At 39.5% G+C, this 21,783-nt stretch overlaps 1 protein-coding gene across 6 annotated transcripts in view; it reads left to right on the top strand.

Annotated features, from left to right (window-relative positions):
* Positions 1 to 21,783, top strand: part of ABCC5 (ATP binding cassette subfamily C member 5) — an 85,849-nt gene that overhangs the window by 4,598 nt on the left and 59,468 nt on the right. For 2 of the 6 annotated variants that reach the window (XM_082654548.1, XM_082654554.1), the window contains exons 3-4: positions 20,764 to 20,921; positions 21,107 to 21,262. In XM_082654548.1, the coding sequence (XP_082510674.1) occupies positions 20,764 to 20,921; positions 21,107 to 21,262 (314 nt within the window). Of the gene's footprint in view, positions 1 to 15,663; positions 15,706 to 20,763; positions 20,922 to 21,106; positions 21,751 to 21,783 lie in introns of those variants that run through there. The other 4 variants (XM_082654550.1, XM_082654552.1, XM_082654549.1 and 1 more) reach the window with 3 other exon arrangements.

The raw sequence follows: 21,783 nt of genomic DNA, 5'->3' as shown, positions 1-21,783 counted from the left end.
GACAGAGGCCCTGTCCAGTTGGTTAGAGCAGAACTGACATTAGGGTGTGCAGTGGAAGCAGCAAACTTTTCCTCTGTGGGTGGAGAAGAACTGGAAACGGAGTCACTGTTGTGCCTTTTGTCCCCTAAATTATTAAGTCAGGCGCCAGACAGCAAGTTTCCTTTGTGTGGCTCAGCCTCATCCTGAAGAAACGGGAGGCTGATACCAACCCCTTTTATAAAATCTGAGCAGTCCACATGAGTTTCATTTTCATTATCCTTTGATGTTTCCTAAACGTTTACATTTGAGTACTGTTTTCCTGTTTTTTACCATATCCTGTACCCTCTGAACTTTTTTTTTTTACTTAAACTATTTCTTTTAGATTTTTTTTTTTTTTTTGATGTGGGCCATTTTAAAGTCTTTATTGAATTTGTTACAATATTGCTTCTGTTCTATGTTTCGGGTTTTTGGCCGCAAGGCATGTGGGATCTTAGCTCCCCAGCCAGGGATCGAACCTGCGCGCCCTGCATTGGAAGGCGAAGTCCTAACCACTGGACCGCCAGGAAAGTCCTTAATTCCTTTAATGTACTGGCTTTTTTTGCTCAGCCTTGACCTAAGCAATAGAATTATAGGTTTATGCAACCTATTTTTTACACACGTTAAAAGGAATGAGTAAATATCAAGTGTTTTTAAAAGTTCACATACCACCTAGAATCTTTTTGCATATTACCTGTCAAAATCCAGAATCTTAGGTATAAATATATCTTGAACTTGTCTCATATAACAGTTTGCTAATAGAGGAAATCAGCAAGATGACAAATTTCTGGTTCAGCGATAGTTTACAAATGGGTAATTTAAGTATTTGGGAAGTAGAATGGCTGTATAAGCATACCGTTTTAAGAATGTAAGTAGAGGGACTTCCCTGGTGGCACAGCAGTTAAGAATCCGCCTGCCAATGCAGGGGACATGGGTTCAAGCCCTGGTCCGGGAAGATCCCACATGCCATGGAGCAACTAAGCCTGTGCGCCACAACTACTGAGCCTGTCCTCTAGAGCCCGTGAGCCACAACTACTGAGCCCGCGTGCCACAACTACTGAAGCCCGGGCGCCTAGAGCCTGTGCTCCACAACAAGAGAAGCCACCACAATGAGAAGCCTGCGCACCACAATGAAAAGTAGCTCACACTCACCGCAACTAGAGAAAGCCTGCACACAGCAATGAAGACCCAATGCAGCCAAAAATAAAATAAATAAAAATTAATTAATTAATTTTTTAAAAAAGGAATGTAAGTAGATAATTGGGTAGAGATTACAGTTTCGTGTCTCTTGATCATAACCATTGTTTCCATATTAGTTTTTAGAGACGAAATCTGGGATGGGACCTCCCAGATGCCAGGCATGTCTATTATCCATCAGAAATAAAAAAACAGTACCTCCCAAAGTAGCAAAAGATAAGGATACATAATCTGTGGCTCTTAATTGGAAAACAAGGTTTTATTCACCACCATTAGCCTTCAATAGGTCCAGTTAACATGGACACATGGAACTGTCAAACAGAATTCAGAAGCAAAGCATCAGGGATTAAATTCTCATTTTAAACAGGCGGGTGATTTTTTTTTTTCTCTCAAGCTGTAAGCAAAGTTGCAGAGTACACAGTTTGCCTGTTTCTTAATATTGTGACCAAATCTTTTGGAATACTCTTTGGGAAAATTGCTCTAATCATTTGCGTTTCAGATATTTGTATCACATCTGCTTAGAGCTAATTAAGTTAAAAATAATGCATTTTCACACCTCCCCTTTGTTCAGGACTATTGAGTTAAAGCTTATGGCCACACACAACTTGATGATTTGCAGACATCCTTTAATCCTGAAGTGCTAATAGGGGTGCCTTCTCTTGCTGTTAGTTCTTTGAGCCTAAGTATTATCTTGGTTGGCATTAGGCTGGCATTATTTCAACTAACAAAGATTTATGTCCAGACCGCTCCTTAACACTGTTCCTGTGTCTGAGGCATGACTCTCCAAGCACAGCTCCTTTTCTTATAACTGCATTCAGATATGCACATGTCGATCACATAACTCCACCAAGTCTGGTTGGTTTGTGTGTGCTTTTTTTTTTAATTGAGGTATAGCTGTTTTACAATGTTGTATTAGTTTCTACTGTACAGTGAAGTGGAGTTCCATGTGCTATACAGCAGGTTCTTATTAGTTACCTATTTTATATATATTAGTGTGTATATGTCAATCCCAATCTCCCAATTCATCCCCCTGCCCCCGGCTTGGTTTGTTTTAAGATGTGATGTTTATTCACTTTTTTAATTCAGCAAACATTTGAGCACTCTCCAAGATGCACGCACAGCCCTGAATGAAGTGTTCTGGTGCACATGAAGATAAATTAGTGCTGGGCCTGCCTGCCCTCCGTATCTTAAACTCATAGGCATGTACATAGATTACTGTAATTTAGATGCTATGGAGATTAACAAGAAGGAGAGAGTGCTTCAGTTTTTGAGGTCAAGGAAGACTTCAGCAGGAGGTAGCATTTGGTTGGAGACTTAGAGGAACAGTTAGAATTCAGAGAAATAAGAACATGCCTGGTAGAAGAAAGAGCTGTGGGTAGGACCAACTAGGTGCTGTTGGCTTTGAACATGAAGTGTGAAGTCATATATGTAGAAGGATAGGTCAGTGAGTTTCAGATGATGTGTTCTTGAATAATAGGCCAAGGAGTTTGGATTTTAGTTGCTTTAAATTAAAAGTTAAGCAAAAGCAAGACCAAACTATTTGACGCTTTTATAAGTTTTTTTATTGAGGTGGTTGTTTGTTTTCTCAGTGTGCTCAGGCTAAAGCCAAAGGTGACTTGTTTTTCCCTAGCATGTGTAATCTAGGAAAGGAGGAAAGATGGAAAATAAGCAGGGCTTCCCTAGTGGTGCAGTGGTTAAGAATCCGTCTGCCAATGCAGGGGACACGGGTTTGAGCCCTGGTCAGGGAACATCCCACATGCTGCGGAGCAACTAAGCCTGTGAACCACAACTGCTGAGCCTGCGCTCTAGGGCCCGCGAGCCACAACTACTGAGCCCACATGCCACAACTACTGAAGCCCGCGCACCTAGAGCCCATGTGCCGCAACAACAGAAGCCACTGCAATGAGAAGCCTGCACATGCAACAAGGAGTAGCCCCCGCTCGCCGCAACTAGAGAAAGCCTGCGTGCAGCAACGAAGAACCAATGCAGCCAAAAATAAATAAATTAAAAAAAAAAAAAGAAGTGTACCACTGGTGGAATTTGCTTTCTACCAAGTTAGAATATTCTGCTTCTAGGCAAAGTAACAAAGCAAGTATTTGCAAAGTCCAGTGACCTTCACTTAGTGTCTCCTTTAGTTCCTTGTTCGGCTGACACTGTAGCCCTGGTTGGAGTGTTCATAATTAGTGAGTGGAAATATTTGGGTGAATTGAAGTTCCATGCTGGAGACAAAGATGTGGGTGTAATCTCTTACCAAGAAATATGATTCTAAGATATATTACTATGAAAGAATTATGGTCTCATTATAGAAAATGTGCAAATTGTAGAAGATTGTAGAAAAAATAAATCACCCTTAACCCCTCTACCTAGAGACAACTATTGTTACCATAAAATAGTTCTGTCTAGTACATTACACTTTTAGAGAATTTAACTCTGAAAGCTTTTCTTTATGGACTAAGGGTATGTGAATTTTTCCATGCTCTTGTGTTTTCAGTGTCGAAAGTATTACCTGTGAGTCTCCTTGCTGTTAGGAAGGAGAGCAGGGTGAAGGAGATTAGTATTTGCAGTCTTTGCATTATTTTTCTCTTGAATGCTACTCAGTGACTCAGCACATTTTCTGGACAGTTAGTAATAGGATGCGTAAGAACACCTGCCTTTTTTTTTTCTTTTCCCTGAAGGCGTCTATAAAGCTTTATAAATCTTAGTACGGTATGATACGGTGTCTGGCCTGGTGCCAGATGTTGGTCTCCAATAGCAGCCCAGAGCTCTCCGGTAGAGATGACAACAGTGCTGCCATTGGTGCAGAGCCCAGGTGGCTTTCCTGCGTGACTGAGTCTACCACGTGGTGACTGAGTCTACCACGTGGGTCTCCTAAGATTGACCTGCTGCCTTGATCATGAGCTCTCTTATGCCATCTGCAGCAGGACTGCTGCTTCTTTCCTAGGAAATGCTGCTTAAGGGAAATAAATATAGCTTGTTGGCATGAGTTAAAGGAGCTTTCTGTCAAAAGGGATGAAAAGTATTGGAACTAGCTTTTTGTTTTTTAAGCAGTTTTAAATACCCAAACCTTTATTTTGTTAAGATCTATAACTTGGAAGTTACAAATGGTTAGTGAGAACTTTCTCAGTGAAACTTTGGTTTTGCTTTGAGGTAGCCTTTTGCTAATGCTTTTTTGAATGTTTCACCATTCTGTCCCTCCCTCTCTCTTAATCAAAAATAAAAAGGTCAATGCCGGAAACAGGAAACAAAGCCTCCGGAAGTCTTTGCAATGGTTGAACCTGTCCGTAGAATTAAGCTTATTAAGTCTATTCCTTCCCTCCTTACCCCCCTTTTAGGGAGTTAACCTATTTAGATAATTAATTAGATGTTACATATGTTTTAATTATTTAAGATTTTTTCTGAATTAGCTGTTCAAAGAATCAACTTATCTGTTATTAGATATCCGATGAAAACTTCTGTTTACTAAAGCAGATGTGGTGTTGAGCAGTCACTTAGTTTCCTGAAATGTTGTATTCTCACAGTGGAAAAATAGCCAGACTGCCCAAATCTTCACCTTTGCCTTTGCTTCCCACCATTGTCAGCGGCTCCAGTCTGCTCTGCGGTACAGGAGTCACATGTTGGACCCACTAATGTCTTATTCTAGGCATTTAACATGGGCTCACACGGTACTTACTGATCACTGAAGGGAGTTTCATTTACAAATTATATTTTGGCTTTTTTAAGCTAAAGCCTGAAAATCTTGAAGGGATTTTGTCAAATGCAAATGACCAGCATCCTACCGTCTACATCAGTGATTCTCAGTTCAGGCTGCGTATTAAAATCACTTGAAGAGCGTTAAAAAAAAATACCAATGTTCCAGACCCATTAAACCAGTCTCTGGGGTCAGGCTCAGGCATCCATGTTGTTTAAAAGCTGCCCTGGTGATCCTAATGTGTCAGCAGCACTGAGAACCTCTGCCTTAGATCTCATGGAATAAAGTCTCTTCTGTCCCCTCAACCAATGGGGCTCCAATCCCTTCTGTGATTTATTTTCAGTTTAGTCCTTTGAAACCTTATCATTATAATAACAAAGTTAATCTCACACCCCAGTGTAATAGGAACTTTAGAAAAGTTCCTTGGAATTTAGCTTATGAAACAATTGAAAGCCCTCAAATTTCTCCGGATTCTGGGGCAATGCTAGGTTATGAGCTGCGGAAAAATACCTGTTTCACCGTGATGGTGGTAAGTTATATCCATTGGTTTTACATATTTACACTTGTGAATTGTAATAGCTTATCCTCAGCGTGAGGGTAATACAGCCTAGTTACAGATTAGTGAGCTGGGGTACAAGTTAATTCATAGCTGCTGAGCAATAGGGCTGAAGTTAGCAGGTTCCCTGACTTTGAATGAATAGTGAGCCCTTTCTATTATATTCTGCTTCCTTCCTGTGAAGATTACGTTCTAGAATTTCGCCGTCCCTTGACTGAAGTGACCGCTGTTTGGAAGTTTTTAAGGGAAATGCTAGAGCCGGTCAGAATCATGTTAATAACCCATTGGAATAAGGAAGTGCTGAGAATTGGGAGGGGAAATGTCCTTTGTAGTGTTAACTTGTCGGGGAGAGGGAGAATTGGGGACGCCTGGAGTCAGCTGTTCCTGGGAGGGTATCAGCTTTTTCATTTCTTTTTTAATTTAAAAGAAAATTTAACTTATTTAATTGTTAACATTTTGAGTCTCTTGAAAACTGTATTTGACAGTGTAACAGTTCCTCTTAAAAGTTTGTCTTTCTAAATGTTTGCCGTAAAGGCAGCTGTGGGGCTGGGACACCTGCAGAAAAGCTTTTACTTGGGCCAGAAGGGTTTATGAGAAGAGGCTACCCACTCTGTATTTGTGAATTAAGGAGAGGGTAGGAAGAATATGCTGTAGAGTCTGAGGCCTGTCTGTTCTGATTGTGCCCCAAGTGCGGCTTTCCTTGTGGGGCGGGCCAGATGGGAATATTGCAGCCTTTAATACCCTTGGAAGCTGAGAGGTGCCTCTGGTTGATTCCTCAGCCTCCAGGCTTAGCAAGGCTACCCTGCTGTTGTCCTGCTGTTGGGAAAGGATTGTTTAGCCTGGGGAATGATTGCTGGCCCCTGGTATCTTGTCCCAGGGGCCTCCACGCAGGGGGAAGCCCGTGGTTGCCTTGTCAGCAGACATTCCGCTCTGGCAGCCTGTTAAAATGAGATGGGACAAACTAGATAAGCGGAAGCCATGTGGTGTGATAGTGAGAGCTAATTATCCCAGCCCTGGGGATGGTCTTAGTGCACAGAGGATGGAGGGCTCTTGTGAAAACCTCTCTGTTTGCTTATGGATCGAAAGTTCCTTGTTTCCCTCACGGGATGGGCAGGTAAATGACTCTGTGTTTCCCTGACCTTTGTTTGAACCATGGCAGAATCTAAATTTCATTGTCCCCTTTTAGTTCCCCACTGTCCCTGCCCTGCTCCATCCCCATCACCTTGGTAGGAAAAAAAAATGCTCATGTCTCCTAGCCACAGTCCTCAGGAAGATACAAATGGCAGCAGTATTTCCTTGTTTAATGTTTTCTCAACTCCTGGATCAAGCAGTATTTTTCCCTTTGGAATGAATCAACTGCTGCGGACACCTTCTGTGGCCGCAACATCTGGCCATGGAGAGACCTTCAGTCTGCAGTGCCCCGTAAGAGAAGTAAAGAGAAATGAGTGCCCTCATCTCGTCGCAGGAGAAGCCTTAAAAAGTTACTTCTAAAATTGATTTAAAGCATTGTAACGTAAAAAACAAATAGGCCTCATAAAACACATTCCCCTGGATCATCATACATCAAGTACTAGCCGTGTTAGCTGTTTAGCTAGGGCTACCTTAGCACTACTGACATTTGGGGGCCAGATAATTCTTTGTTGTGGGGGCCTGTTCTGTGCATGGTAGGATGTTCAGCAGCATCCCTGGCCTCTACCCACTGAACGCACAGTTGTGACAACCAAAAATGTCTGCAAACATTGCCAAATGTCCCCTGGGCAAGCAAAATCACCCTCAATTGAAAACTACTGGACTACGCTATCCAATACTGTAGTCACCAGCCACATGTAGCTATTGGACATTTGGAATGTGGCATGTCCGAATTGAGATGTTCTGTATATATAAAACACACACCAGGGCTTCCCTCGTGGCACAGTGGTTAAGAATCCACCTGCCAATGCAGGGGACACGGGTTCGAGCCCTGGTCTGGGAAGATACCACATGTTGTGGAGCAACTAAGCCCGTGCGCCACAACTAATGAGCCTGCACTCTAGAGCCCGCGAGCCACAACTACTGAGCCTGCATGCCACAACTACTGAAGCCCACGCGCCTAGAGCCCATGCTCCGCATCAAGAGAAGCTACCGCAATGAGAAGCCCGCGCACCGCAATGAAGCGTAGCCCCCTCTCGCTGCAACTAGAGAAAGCCTGCGCACAGCAACAAAGACCCAACACAGCCAAAAATAGATAAATAAAGTAAATTAATTTTAAAAAAACCTAATAAAAAACACACACCAGACTTCAAAGACTTAGAACCAAAAAAAGAATATAAAATATCTCATTAATAATTTTTATTGATTACATGTTTAAAAGATAGTATTTTGTATATATTGGGTTAAATAATGTATATTATTATAATTAATTTCTCCTGTTTCTTTTTACTTTTTAAATGTGGCTACTAGAAACATTTAAATTACATTTGTGGCTTGTATTTTATTTCCGTTAAGCAGCACTGCACTGGAGTGTTGCTCTACTGTAGTTTAGCCATTAATCTTCTATTAGGCATTTAGTTCCCAGTAAACCATTGGGTTTAAATGATTTTTTTTGTTTGGAAAATTTTCCTTCCTATAATAATACTATGGAGACAAAGCATATGTAAAGTGTTACATATGACCAGTTTGTTCCCCTGAGTACCTGCCAGTGACATTAAAAATTGGGTCAAGGTTCAGATGATATGTGGTTGTCTTACATTTCCCTCCTTCTCGGGTTGGATTTTATCTCTATTTCTATTAAGGTATATATAGTTGTATCTTAAAATTTAATTTTAATTTCTTGATTGGTAACATTGAATTCAGAAACTGAGAGAAGCTTCTGAACCAATTTAGTAGATTATTCTGGATTTTGACCTTTTATAAATACTAGAATGTAACCTGCATTAAGGCAGTGATTTCGAGGTGCAAGTCTGTTTTTTCACTCCTGTGTCCCCAGCACCCAGAGCTGTGCCTGGCGTGTAGTCCCCTCAATAAATACTTGCTGAATGAATGGATAAAACATGTTTTTCAGTAAAAGCTGACTGTTCAAAATATATTATTATATTAGTTACCTGGTCACTCCTTTAGCTGTATTCCCTTCCCCTTAATGCTAATTTCATTATGCAAAAAGTTTTCCTTTTTATATTTTAAGCCATCCATCTTGCCTTTGATAAGTTTCAGGCTTTGGGGGGAAATGGAGACTATTTCCTTCCCTAGGTGGCTAAATATGCTGTTTAATTCTCTTCTATTTATTTCATCATTTTAATGTAACTTTTGGGGTTAATTCCAGATGGATTAATGTATGGTGTGAAACCTGGATCTCAGTTCATCTCCAATCTGTTTGTATTTGTCCCAATGATATTCACTCAATTGTATTTCCCTACCGTGTTATATTATTTATGCGTTCATATAATAAGCCCATATAGCTTAAATATATTAAGTCATTTTTCTTGGTTCATTTCTTTTTTTTTTTTTTTTTTTGCGGTACGTGGGCCTCTCACTGTCGTGGCCTCTCCCGTTGCGGAGCACAGGCTCCGGATGCGCAGGCTCAGCGGCCATGGCGCACGGGCCCAGCCGCTCTGCGGCATGTGGGATCTTCCCGGACCGGGGCACGAACCCGTGTCCCCTGCATCAGCAGGCGGACTCTCAACCACTGCGCCACCAGGGAAGCCCCATTTCTATTTTTAATCCACTCAATCTTAGAACGTGGTAACTCACATTACAGAATGTTAATATGGTAGGTTAAATTCGTTTTTACTTTAGATAGACATTTTTCCCCCTGGCTTGCTTGGCCAGGTATGCTTTTTTGGGAAGTCTAGAAAGAAAGAGAAGTTAGGCATCCAACCAAACAGTTACAAGTATAAGACATCTATGCAGTTACTGGCAGGGTAGTATAAAGATGCTTTTATTTTATTTTTAAATATCAGTCCATAATGTATTCATCATTTAGCATCTACTCATCTTTGGTTGAAAAACAACCAGGAAGTGGAGTTTTGCAATTGAGTAAAATAGTCTATTTATATTCTAGTGTTCTAATCATGTACTTGTGCCTTTGACTGTGGAAATTACCATTTGCTTATAATGAGGTTAGTTAGCAGAGTCATAGTTTATTTTAATCTGATACTCACCCTGGGGAAGAGAGGAGAGCTGGCTGTCTATAAAGACACATCTGAGGTCATCTTGTACAGTGATGAGTTATTTGCTTGTTTTTTCTTGGAATGGCACATAGCATAGTGATTAAGAGCCTCAACTCTAGAGCCTGGATTCGATCTCTGCTTTTAAAGATCTCTTCAAATCTTTGCTGCTACTTCACAGTTTCCTCAGATGTAAAACAGGGGAAATAAGAGTATCTACCTCATAGGGTAGTTATGAGAATTATAAGAGTTAGTATCTGTAAAACATTTAAAACAATGCCTGGCACATAGTAAATGCTATGTTGGTTTATTATTAGTTCATTTGCCCAAATTTTCCCATCACCTTCAAGTAAGCAGTTTGCCTTTACAGATACATGCTAGTCATGAGATCGGGCTATAAACAAAGAAGATTGCCCTAACTTCCTCTGTTTCTTGCTAATGTCCCAGAGTAGGTGGGATAGAGGCAGGCTCAGGTCAACAAAATAGAACTGAAAGTACTAAAACTAAGAGCAATTCTCTTTTGCAATAGTACTGGAGTACATATCTTATAATAAGGTTAATTAAACAAACTGGATGGATGTCTAGTTGCTTCGAGCTACACTCTTTAATCCTGTAATCCCACTGATGGAATTTATCCTAAGTAATCCAGAAAGAGAAAAATAAACTGTAATTGTTTATTATACAATTAATAATAAGCAAAAGAGCAGAGAAATTAAACAGAAGTGGATCGGTTAAGAAGATTTCTTAGTGGTATGTCATGCAGTTTTACATGATAATAATGCAGATTGTGGGGCAACATGGAGATGTTCTGGTTGCCATTTGAATAATAGGTGCCAGGCTCTGTACTGTGCCAGGGGCAAGGGGTGCAAACAAGAGTTAGTCAGCCTGCCCTCCAGGAGTTCTTAGTAGAAGCATCCTATTGCAGTGACACAGTGCAGGGAAGACATAGGAGGAAGGAAATAAATTCCCTAATCTTGAAAGAGTCAGGGAAAGCTAAAGGAAAGAGGAATAGTTAAGATAGGCTGTATGATTTATCAGATGGATAAATTGGTGTATAGTTTATATATTAAATGTTTGTTATATACCCAATACTTTGCTAAGCACTTTTCATTATCCTATTAATTCCTCTCAACACTTTGTGGTAGGTGCATGTACCATTGTAAAAATGAGGAAATTGAAGCTTAAAGTGGCTAGGTAACATGTAGAAAGTTGGTGGCAGAATCAGCCTGTGAGCCCGTGTCTGTCTTCTGAAATCCATGTGCAAAACCATTATACTTCACAGTGGCCTCCAACTATGGGAAAATTCTGCCTAAGGAGTATGAATACTTTAAGACCGTAGAGAACATAGTCTTATTGGAGTAAGGGGATTTTCTCTTGATTTTCTTGATTGTGTTATTTTATCATTCAAGAGCTAAACACCTGTTGCTTACTGTTTTGAGAGTCGTGTCACTGAAGGAGCTAGGTGCAAATATGGAGCAGGACTGTTTCAAAACAGAGCATCCTGCATGAATCTTCTTATCTCCATCAGATATTTCACTGTCCTTATATGGGCAGTGAGTAAGCTATGACAGCAAGATTGACAGTTTGGGAAGCAGTTTAGGAAAGAATAGCAAAAATACGATGAGACTTGGAAAGTGGGTTGCTTAGAATGGCAACTTTTGATTGTCTTAGATCAACGATATAGACTTCTCCATACCTTTACTGTGTTCATTCTTACTCCATGTTTTATTATTCTATGAAAATTTGAGAATTAGTTCAACCACTTTTTCAACCACTTCTATGGGAGTTTTTCTTTGTCAGAATAAAATTATACTGAGTGCCTTGTTCTAAAATCAAAAACATTGCAAGAGTCCTCAGTCTCTGATATGTTACAGGCATTTGATAATGCTTGTATAGTACTCATGATATGCCTTTGGGAATGAAACCTTGCCTGCCTGCTCTCATCTGAGTCTTTTTAGAGAGCCTTTGAATTTGGCATTCTCCAATAAGGGAAGTAACTTACTACCAGGGGGTCGTGGAACATGACATCATGTATATAGTCAAAGGAACAAAACTCATGCAATAAGACGATTTTGTTTGTTGTCAACCATTCACTTTTCTATTCGTAGGTTTTGATGAAAATTGTAACTAGGCATTTTAGAGGTGAATAAAATGAAATTAGTGTACTACAAAGATAGAAATTAGAATATTTTTTATTCCCAGCATCTGGGACAGTCTTGTACATAGGTGCTTAGTAAGTTATTTGTTGAAAGAATAAATGAAGATGTGAAGATTTTAGTTTTCTCTTAATGCTACTATGTCATTCTTATGTGAGAATACTAATGGATGGCATACCAAGTTTTCCTTCTCTGGTGCCGTAACGTCAAAAGATGTTTATAAAACTCTCCTCAATCTTGAACTTGGTTCTCCTGGAAAGGTAAAAGAACTAGAATGGCTAAACCAGTTTTGTAAAGGATGAATAAAGTTGGAGATATCACACTATGCTATTTTAAGACTTACTAAATAGCTACAGTAATCAAGTTAATGGTATCAGTGAAGGGATAGACAAATAGGTCAATGGAATAGAGTCCTGAAATCGACCCATACAAGTATGGCCAACTCATTTTTACATAGGTGCAAAAGCAACTTAATGGAGAGATGAATCTTCAACAAATGGTGTTGGAACATTGGACAGCTATAGTCAAAAAAATGAGCCTTTGCCTAAATTTTATACCTTATATAAAAATTAATCAAAAAATTAATCAGGATGGATCACAGAACAAAATTTAAAACTATAAAACTTTTAGAAAAAAACGTAGAAAATATTCATGACCTGGGGTTGGAGCTAAGAGTTCTTAGACATGACACTAAATGCCCAATCCTTAAAAGAAAAAAATCAACAAATTAAACTTGATCAAAATATAAAACTTTTGCTCCGTGAAATGACCCTATTAAGAGAGAAAATACTTTCAAATCATCTGACAAAGGACTTGAATCCATAATAGATAAAGAACTCTCTAAATGCAACACTAAGAATAACAATCCATTTAGAAAATGGGCAAAAGACTTAAACAGACACTTCACCCAAAAGGATGTATGAGTGGCAAATAAGAATAGGAAAAGATGTTAAACATCATTAACCATTAGGGTAGTGAAATTAAAATCATGATGAAACACTAAACCACACCTGTTCAGGTGGCTAATATAAAAAATAACGACAATACCAGGCAGTGACGAGTATGTGGAGAAACTGGATCTCTCATAGATTGCTGGTAGGAATCTGAAATGAGACTGTGACAAAGTAATTTCAGTGACAACTAATGTTTGAATCATAAGTAATGTCAAGTCACTTTATATAGTTCTCACGCTATCAAAACTTGAAATAAGAAGTGGGGTCCCCATTCCCTTAAAGATTTGTAGTTTATATATTTTCTGAGCTTAAATTACAGTTCCAGCAGTGTGTTTCAGAACCTCAGTGAAGTACAAAGGAAATTTCCATATTTCAAGATCCATTCATTTTATTTTATTTAATTTTTAAATTTTTAAAAATTGAGGTCTGGGGCTTCCCTGGTGGCACAGTGGCTGAGAGTCCGCCTGCCGATGCAGGGGATGAGGGTTCGTGCCCCGGGCTGGGAGGATCCCAAATGCCGTGGAGCGGCTGGGCCCGTGAGCCATGGCCGCTGAGCCTGCACATCCGGAGCCTGTGCTCCACAACGGGAGAGGCCACAACAGTGAGAGGCCCGCGTAAAGCAAAAAAAAAAAAAAAAAAAAAAAAAAAAAAAAATTGAGATATAGTTGATTTACAATGTTATATTAGTTTTTTTTTTAATCTATTTATTTATTTGGTTGTACCAGCTCTTAGTTGTGGCAGGCGGGCTCCTTAGTTGTGGCTCACAAGCTCCTTAGTTGCAGCTCTCCAGCTCCTTAGCTGAGGCACGCAGTCTCCTTAGTTGTGGCATGCAAACTCTTAGTTGCGGCATGCATGTGGGATCTAGTTCCCTGACCAGGGATCAAACCCGGGCCTCCTACATTGGAAGTGCAGAGTCTTATCCACTGCACCACCAGGGAAGTCCCTACAATGTTATAATAGTTTCAGGCATACAACATAGGGATTCAAAATTTTTATAGATTATACTCCATTTGTAGTTATTATAAAATATTGACTATATTCCCTGTGCTGTGCAATCTATCCTTGTAGCTTATTTATTTTTTACATAGTAGTTTGTACCACTTAATCCCCTTCCTGTATCTTGCCTTTCCCCCTTCCCCTCTCCCCACTGATAACCACTAGTTTGTTCTGAGTCTCTTTCTTTTTCTTTTCTTTTTTTTTTTTTTGCCGTACGCGGGCCTCGCACCGTCGCGGCCTCTCCCGTTGCGGAGCACAGGCTCCGGACGCGCAGGCTCAGCGGCCATGGCCCACGGGCCCAGCCGCTGCGCGGCATGTGGGATCTTCCTGGACCGGGGCACGAACCCGTGTCCCCCACATCGGCAGGCGGACTCTCAACCACTGTGCCACCAGGGAAGCCGGAGTCTCTTTCTTTCTGTTATATTCACTAGTTTGTTTTAATTTTTAGATTCTACATGTAAATGATAACATACTATTTGTCTTTCTCTGACAAACTTCACTAAGCATAATACCCTCCAGGTCCATCCATGTTGTTATAAATGGCAAAATTTAATTCCTTTTTATGGCTGAGTAGTATTCCATTGTATGTATATGTATGTGTGTGTATACATATATATGTATATACACACCATGTCTTTATCCATTCATCTGTCGATGAACACTTAAGTTGCTTTCAGATCTTGGCAATTGTAAATAATGGTGCTATGAACATTGGGGTACATGTATCTTTTTGAATTAGTGTTTTTGTTTTCTTCAAATATATACCCAGGAGTGGGATTGCTGGATCATATGGTAATTCTATTTTTAGTTTTTTGAGGAACCGTCTTAACTGTTTTCCACAGTGGCTGCACCAATTTACATTATCATCAACAGTGTACAGGGTTCCCTTTTCTCCACATCCTTGCCAACTAATGTTATTTGTGGTCTTTTTGATGATAGCCGTTCTTACAGGTGTGAGGTGATAACTCATTGTGGTTTTCATTTACACTTCTCTGATGATTAGCAATGTTGAGCTATTGCCTATTGTCCATCTGTATGTCTTCTTTGGAAAAATGTCTATTCAGGTCTTCTGCCTACTTTTTAATTGGGTTGTTTGTTTTTTTGATACTGAGTTGTATGAGCAGTTTATATATTTTGGATATTAACCTCCTATTGGTCATATCATTTGCAAATATTTTCTCCCATTCAGTAGATTGTCTCCTTTGCTGTGAGAAAGCTTTTAGGTTTAATTAGGTCCCATTTGTTTATTTGTGCTTTTGTTTCCTTTGCCTTTGGAGACAGATCCAAGAAAATATTGCTACGATTTATGTCAAAGAGTGTTCTGCCTATGTTTTCTTTTAGGAGTTTTATGGTTTCTTGTCTTACATTTAGATCTTTAATCCATGTTTTAGTTTATTTTTGTAAATGTTCTCATTTTATTCTTTTACGTGTAGCTGCCTAGTTTTCCCAACACCATTTATTGAAGAGACTGTCTTTTCTCCATTGTATATTCTTGCCTCCTTTGTGGTAGATTAATTGAAAAGATCCATTCATTTTAGAAATAGGTAGTAATGAGGGATTTCCTTGGTGGCACAGTGGTTAAGAATCTGCCTGCCAATGCAGGGGACACGGGTTCCATCCCTGGTCCGGGAAGATCCCACATGCCGTGGAGCAACTAAGCCCGTGTGCCACGACTACTGAGGCTGCTCTCTAGAGCCCGTGAGCCACAACTACTGAACCCGCATACCACAATTACTGAAGCCCGCGCGCCTAGAGCCCGTGCTCCACAACAAGAGAAGCCACCGCAATGAGAAGCCCGTGCACTGCAACGAAGAATATCCCCGAGCACCGCAACAAAGAGTAGCCCCCTCTCGCCGCAACTAGAGAAAGCCCATGCACAGCAACCAAGACCCAACGCAGCCATAAATAAATAAATAAATTTATTGAAAAAAAAGAGATAGTGGCGATTGTTGCGTAACATTGTGAATATAAGTAATGCCCCTGAATGGTACACTTAAAAATGGTAAATACACTTAAAAATGGTAAAAATGTCAATTTTTATATTGCATGTATTTTGCCACACACACAAAAATAGTCCACTAAATTTTGCCATTCAGTGACTTCCACCTAACTTTGAATTGGAAGTGACAAATCTGCAATGTAATGATATGATAAAGGCAAATGTCAAGAGGGAAATCTAATAGAATCCTATGATGCCTACCAAGAGATTAGTACGCTCAACTAAAATCATATACTCATGGATTGATTCAGTATTTGGCTGTACCTATCTGTGTGAAAAGAGGTTTTCAAAGATGAAATTATAATATCTTGTTACAAACCAGCATTAATGATGAATTTACAATCAATTTTGATGAAAAGGGAAAACTATTTTTTAAAATTTTATTGAAGTGTAGTTGATTTACAATGTGTGTTAATTTCTGCTGTACAGCAAAGTGACTCAGTTTTACATATATATTCTTTTTTGTATTCTTTTCATTATGGTTTATCACAGGATATTGAATGTAGTTCCCTGTGCTATACAATAGGACCTTGTTGTTTATCCATCCTGTATATAATAGTTTGCATCTGCTAACCCCAAACTCCCAATCCATTCCTCCCCTCTCCCCCCTTGGCAACCGCAAGTCTGTTCTCTATGTCTGTGAGACTGTTTCTGTTTCGTAAATACGTTAATTTGTCATATTTTAGATTCTACATATAAGTGATATCATATGGTATTTGTCTTTTTCTTTCTGACTTACTTCACTTAGTATGGTAATCTCCAGGTCCATCCATGTTGCTGCAAATGGCATTGTTTCATTCTTTTTAATGACTGAATAATATTCCATTGTGTATATATACCACATCTTCTTTATCCATTCATCTGTCGATTGACATTTAGGTTGCTTTCATGTCTTGGCTATTGTAAATAGTGCTGCTGTGAACACTGGGATGCATGTATCTTTTTGAATTATAGTTTTGTGTGGGTGTATGCCCAGGAGTGGGATTGCTGGATCATATGGCAACTCTATTTTTAGTGTTTTGAGGAACCTCCATACTGTTTTCCATTGTGGCTGCACCAATTTACATTCCCACCAATAGTATAAGAGGTTCCCTTTTCTCCACACTCTCTCTAGCATTTATTATTTTTAAACTTTTTAATGATGGCCATTTTTACAAGTGTGAGATGATAACTCATTGTACAATAGTTTTGATTTGCATTTCTCTAATAATTAGTGATGATGAGCATCTTTTCATGTGCCTATTGGCCACCTGTATGTCTTCTTTGGAGAATTGTCTATTTAGATCTTCTGCCCATTTTTCAGTTGGATTGTTTGTTTTTTGGTTATTGAATTGTATGAGCTGTTTGTATATTTTGGAAATTAAGCCCTTGTCAGTCGCATCATTTGCAAATATTTTCTCCCAGTCCATAGGTTGTCTTTTCATTTTGTTTATAGTTTCCTTTGTTGTGCAAAAGCTTATAAGTTTGATTAGATCCCATTTGTTTATTTTTGCTATCATTTCTATTGCCTTGGGTGACTGACTTAAGAAAACATTTGTATGATTTATGTCAGAAAATGTTTTGCCTATGTTCCCTTCTAGGGGTTTTATGGTGTCTTGTCTTACATTTAAATCTTTAAGCCATTTTGAGTTTATTTTTGTGTATGGTGTGAGGGTGTGTTCTACTTTCATTGATTTACATGTGGCTGTCCAACTTTCCCAACACTACTTGCTGAAGAGACTGTCTTTTCCCCATTGTATATTCTTGCCTCCTTTGTCAAAGATTAATTGACCATAGGTGTATGGGTTTATTTCTGGGCTCTCTGTTTTGTTCCACTGATGTGTATGTCTGGCTTTGTGCCAATACCACACTGTGTTTTATTTTTTTTTTTTTGCGGTACACGGGCCTCTCACTGTTGTGCCCTCTCCCGTTGCAGAGCACAGGCTCCGGATGCGCAGGCTCAGCGGCCATGGCTCACAGGCCCAGCCGCTCCGCAGCATGTGGGATCTTCCCGGACCGGGGCACGAACCTGTGTCCCCTGCATCGGCAGGCGGACTCCCAACCACTGTGCCACCAGGGAAGCCCCACACTGTTTTGATTACTGTAGCTTTGTAGTATTGTCTGAAGTCTGGAAGGGTTATGCCTCCTCCATTGTTCTTTTTCCTCAGGATTGCTTTGGCAATTCTAGGTCTTTTATGGTTACATACAAATTTTAGGATTATTTGTTCTAGTTGTGTGAAAAATGTCATGGATAATTTGATAGGGATCACATTAAATCTGTAGATTGCTTTGGGTAGTATGGCCATTTTAACAATATTAATTCTTCCAATCCAAGAGCATGGGATATCTTTCCATTTCTTTGAATCATCTTCAATTTCCTTTGTTAATGTTTTATAGTTCTCAGTATATAAATCTTTCACCTCCTTGATGAGGTTTATTCCTAAGTATTTTATTTTTTTGATGTGATTTTAAAAGGGACTATTTGTTTGCATTCCCTTTCTGATATTTCATCGTTAGTATAAAGAAATGTAACCAAGGGAAAACTATTTTAAACCCCAGTTAAGTGAAATGTTATTCCCTCATAAAAGAATTTCATTCTTCTCATTAGTAGACCTGTACCACCAAAAAAATTGTACTCAATTAGTATTACTATATTTTGAATTTTGGCAATAAACATTTGGTAGAAATTTGTTTTCTTTTGTAACATAAGTACCTGCATAATATCCTCTATTTTGTCTCTTGGCCCACAAAGCCTAAAATATTTACTAGCTGGACCTTTACAGAAAATTTTGCCAACCCCTACCTTAGAGCACTGATGTTTCACTTTTTGTTCTTTTCTAATATATGCTTTGAAAGCCTTCACAATTTCTCTCTGTGCTCCACTTTAGCTGCATCCCACAGATTTTGATGTGTTACAATTTCTTATTATTTAGCTCAGAATATATATACTAATTTCGACTTGATGTCTTCTTTAACTCGTATTATTTAGAAGTGTGTTGCAATTTTTAGATATTTGGAGATTTTCATGTTATCTTTGTTACTGACTTCTAATTGAATTCCCTCGTGGTCAGAGTACATACACTGTGATATCAGTCTTTTGAAATGTGTTACGGTTTGCCTTGTGACCCAGCATATAGTTCATTTAGGGCAGCTATCCAGTGTGTACTTGAAATGGTATTATTTTAATTTTTGTCTTCTTTTGAAGCTTAGAACATCCAAATAAGGCTGGTCCTTGTCACCTTCTGTACCTACTCTGTATGTATTCTCAGTTTCTACTCCCTTATAGAGAATATGTTTGTATTTTTAGTGTGTCTTTCTGCTTTCTCAATCCAATGGTTTTCTTTTCTTCCCCTTGTGGTTATGGGCAGCTTAAAGGTTAAATAAATATTAAGTAAACAAAACAAAACAAAAAAACCTTTGTTGTGTACTTGAATCTCAGTAGACTTAAGTTCATTTTTAGGTGCCATAAATAAGTGTTCACCTAATAACTAAGGACTTTATATGAGTTCATTCTTTTCTTGGTGTTGACTCCTTTGTCACGTTTTGTTGTTATTCTCTTGAAGGTAGACTTTGTTTTGAAGTTTGCCTTGCCTTTGACAAAAGGGAAAAAATGCTTCCCAGTTGCTGTGTACTTGACTGATACTAAGCAGTGACTTATCTGAAGATTCATAAGTGTGCTGTGAACTAAAGCTATTGTATTTGAGGAGAGAGCCACATAGGCATGCAGGTGACCCCCAGGCACAAATCCTTAATATTTGAGTTGCCTCTGTTTTGTGTGTAAAAGAGGTGGTGTGTCAAAATAGAGACTCCACTTTGTGTGAGGCACAGTGTGTTAGGTGCTGCACCACTTAACTTTTTCTTGATCTGGGGATCTATTCTTTCTTGCTAGTTCACAATAATTGCTGGAAATATTTGTGAGAATGTGAGAAAAGCATAAGGTCCTTATCATCCTTACTTGAGGAAAAGAATGCTTATGTTTCTGCAACAGTAACTGCAAAAGTAACTTTGGTTGATAAACAACAAGATCCTACTGTATAGCACAGGGAACTATATTCAATATCCTGGGATAAACCATAATGGAAAAGAATATGAAAAAGAATATATATATATGTATAACTGAATCACTTTGCTGTACAGCAGAAATTAACACAACATTGTAAATCAACTATACTTCAATAAACTTTTTAAAAAATTAAGTGACTTTGGGTTACTTTTAGAGTAAACGGGCGTAGACGTGTCCAGATTTTTGGTCCACCCTCTTCTGCCACAGTCAGACTTTGAATTATACGCATTTTTGTTAATATGATTAATTGGTACTTGTAAACTTTATAGTAAAATATGTATAACTTTGTATTTCCACCCATGAGACTCTCTGCTTCATGCTTCAGAAGTCTGGGTAGGAGCTCTTTAGCGGGGCAGCCAGGGTGAGAGCCCCGCTTCTGCTCTCCCTGTTGCTGATAAGAGAGAGAGAGGAGGCATGTGTGCATCCTGGCTTTTTCTGCATGACAGGGCTGATAAGGCGGGAGTGGGGGGGGATTGTGAAGTTTTTGCCATAGAAAATGGGCAATAGAATTTGCAGTTAGTAGTGTAGTAATTGACTCTCAGTCTGTATTGGGAAATGAAAGATAAAACATTTTAGTGATAAAAATATAAATTTTAAGATATACAACCCAATGAGTGAATAATGATGTAAACTGTGGACTTTAGTTAGTGATAATATATCAGTATTGGGCTGTCAGTTGTGACAAATGTAGCACACTCATGCAAGATGTTAATTATGGAGGAAACAGGGGGAGGAGAGGGGGGAGGTGAGGAGGTATATGGGAACTCTGTACTTTCTGCTCAATTTTTTCTGAAAGTACTCAAAAAATGAAGTCTGTTAGTTTAGAAATTTTAAGTATCTGGTTTAATGTTCCTTAGCAAGTTCATATCATACAAGTTAGTGTTTAACCTACTGACCCTTGGGATTTCTTGGGTAAGATGAATCTGGTTTGCAGTTTGAGCTGTTAATGTCAGGCAGATTTGGTGCTCTCTGTTTTTCTACTGTTCCTTAATTGTGCTTTTGCCTATCTGTTGAAACAGCTGGATTGCCAAGATGCCTTGGAAGCAGCAGCCCGAGCTGAGGGCCTTTCCCTGGATACCTCCATGCATTCTCAGCTCAGAATCCTGGATGAGGAACATCCCAAGGGAAAGTACCATCATAGCTTAAGTGCTCTGAAGCCCATCCGGACCACTTCCAAGTAAGAGGTTCTGCTGGTTAGTGGCTTGTCTGTGAAGCACCAAAAAAAATTCGGGCTAAGATTAGACTATTTGGGGAAAACCTGGGTTTAGCCAGGAGTTCTGTATACTAAACATTGTATTGTAAGTGTTGGCTAGCCTCTCCACGTGTGTTGACAGTTTTGTGCTTTGGGTTTTCTGTCCTCAGACACCAGCACCCAGTGGACAATGCTGGGCTCTTCTCCTGTATGACTTTTTCTTGGCTTTCTCCTCTGGCTCGCATAGCCCACAAGAAGGGGGAGCTCTTAATGGAGGACGTGTGGTCTTTGTCCAAGCACGAGTCTTCCGAGGTGAACTGTAGAAGGTAGGCGTCTCTGATCCACCCTCATCTCCCACGTACTGGTTGTGTAGGGCCTGAGCTAGGAGTGTGGGTCCGGCAGTGTCAGGTCCAGAGCTCTGTGTCCTTTTAGGATCTGAGCTATCCTATGGAGGGAGGGTAGCCTGGGGGTGACTTTCCCTTTGCTCTTCTGCTTAACTCCTATATCATCTTTAATCCTGTTTTAACCACGGGCTTTCTCTCTCTCTCTCAGCCCCGCTTCTCTTCCTGAGTCTGCAGGGAGATTATGTTGCTGCCTTGTGACAGAATACATTTTTGTGGTAGCCGATTGTCATGATTAAAATCTAGTTACGACTCTACATTTTACCACAGGATCCTTCAGAAAGGGTTGGGGACCCTTGAGGAAGGAAGTTCTTATCCACAGGCAGATTCTATTCAGGGATAATTTTTCTGGGTGGAAGGAGAGACTTTTCGTTCTCATCATTTTCTGAATCCCGAGAGGCTCCCTATACAGGGTAAATATGTAGTTACCCAGGAAAGGTCTTTCT

This window comes from Grampus griseus, assembly GCF_964374135.1.
Source record: "Grampus griseus genome assembly, chromosome: 5".
Lineage (NCBI taxonomy): Eukaryota > Metazoa > Chordata > Mammalia > Artiodactyla > Delphinidae > Grampus > Grampus griseus.
The sequence above is the reverse complement of the archived record's forward strand: the minus strand, read 5'-3'. Positions and strand labels throughout refer to the sequence as shown.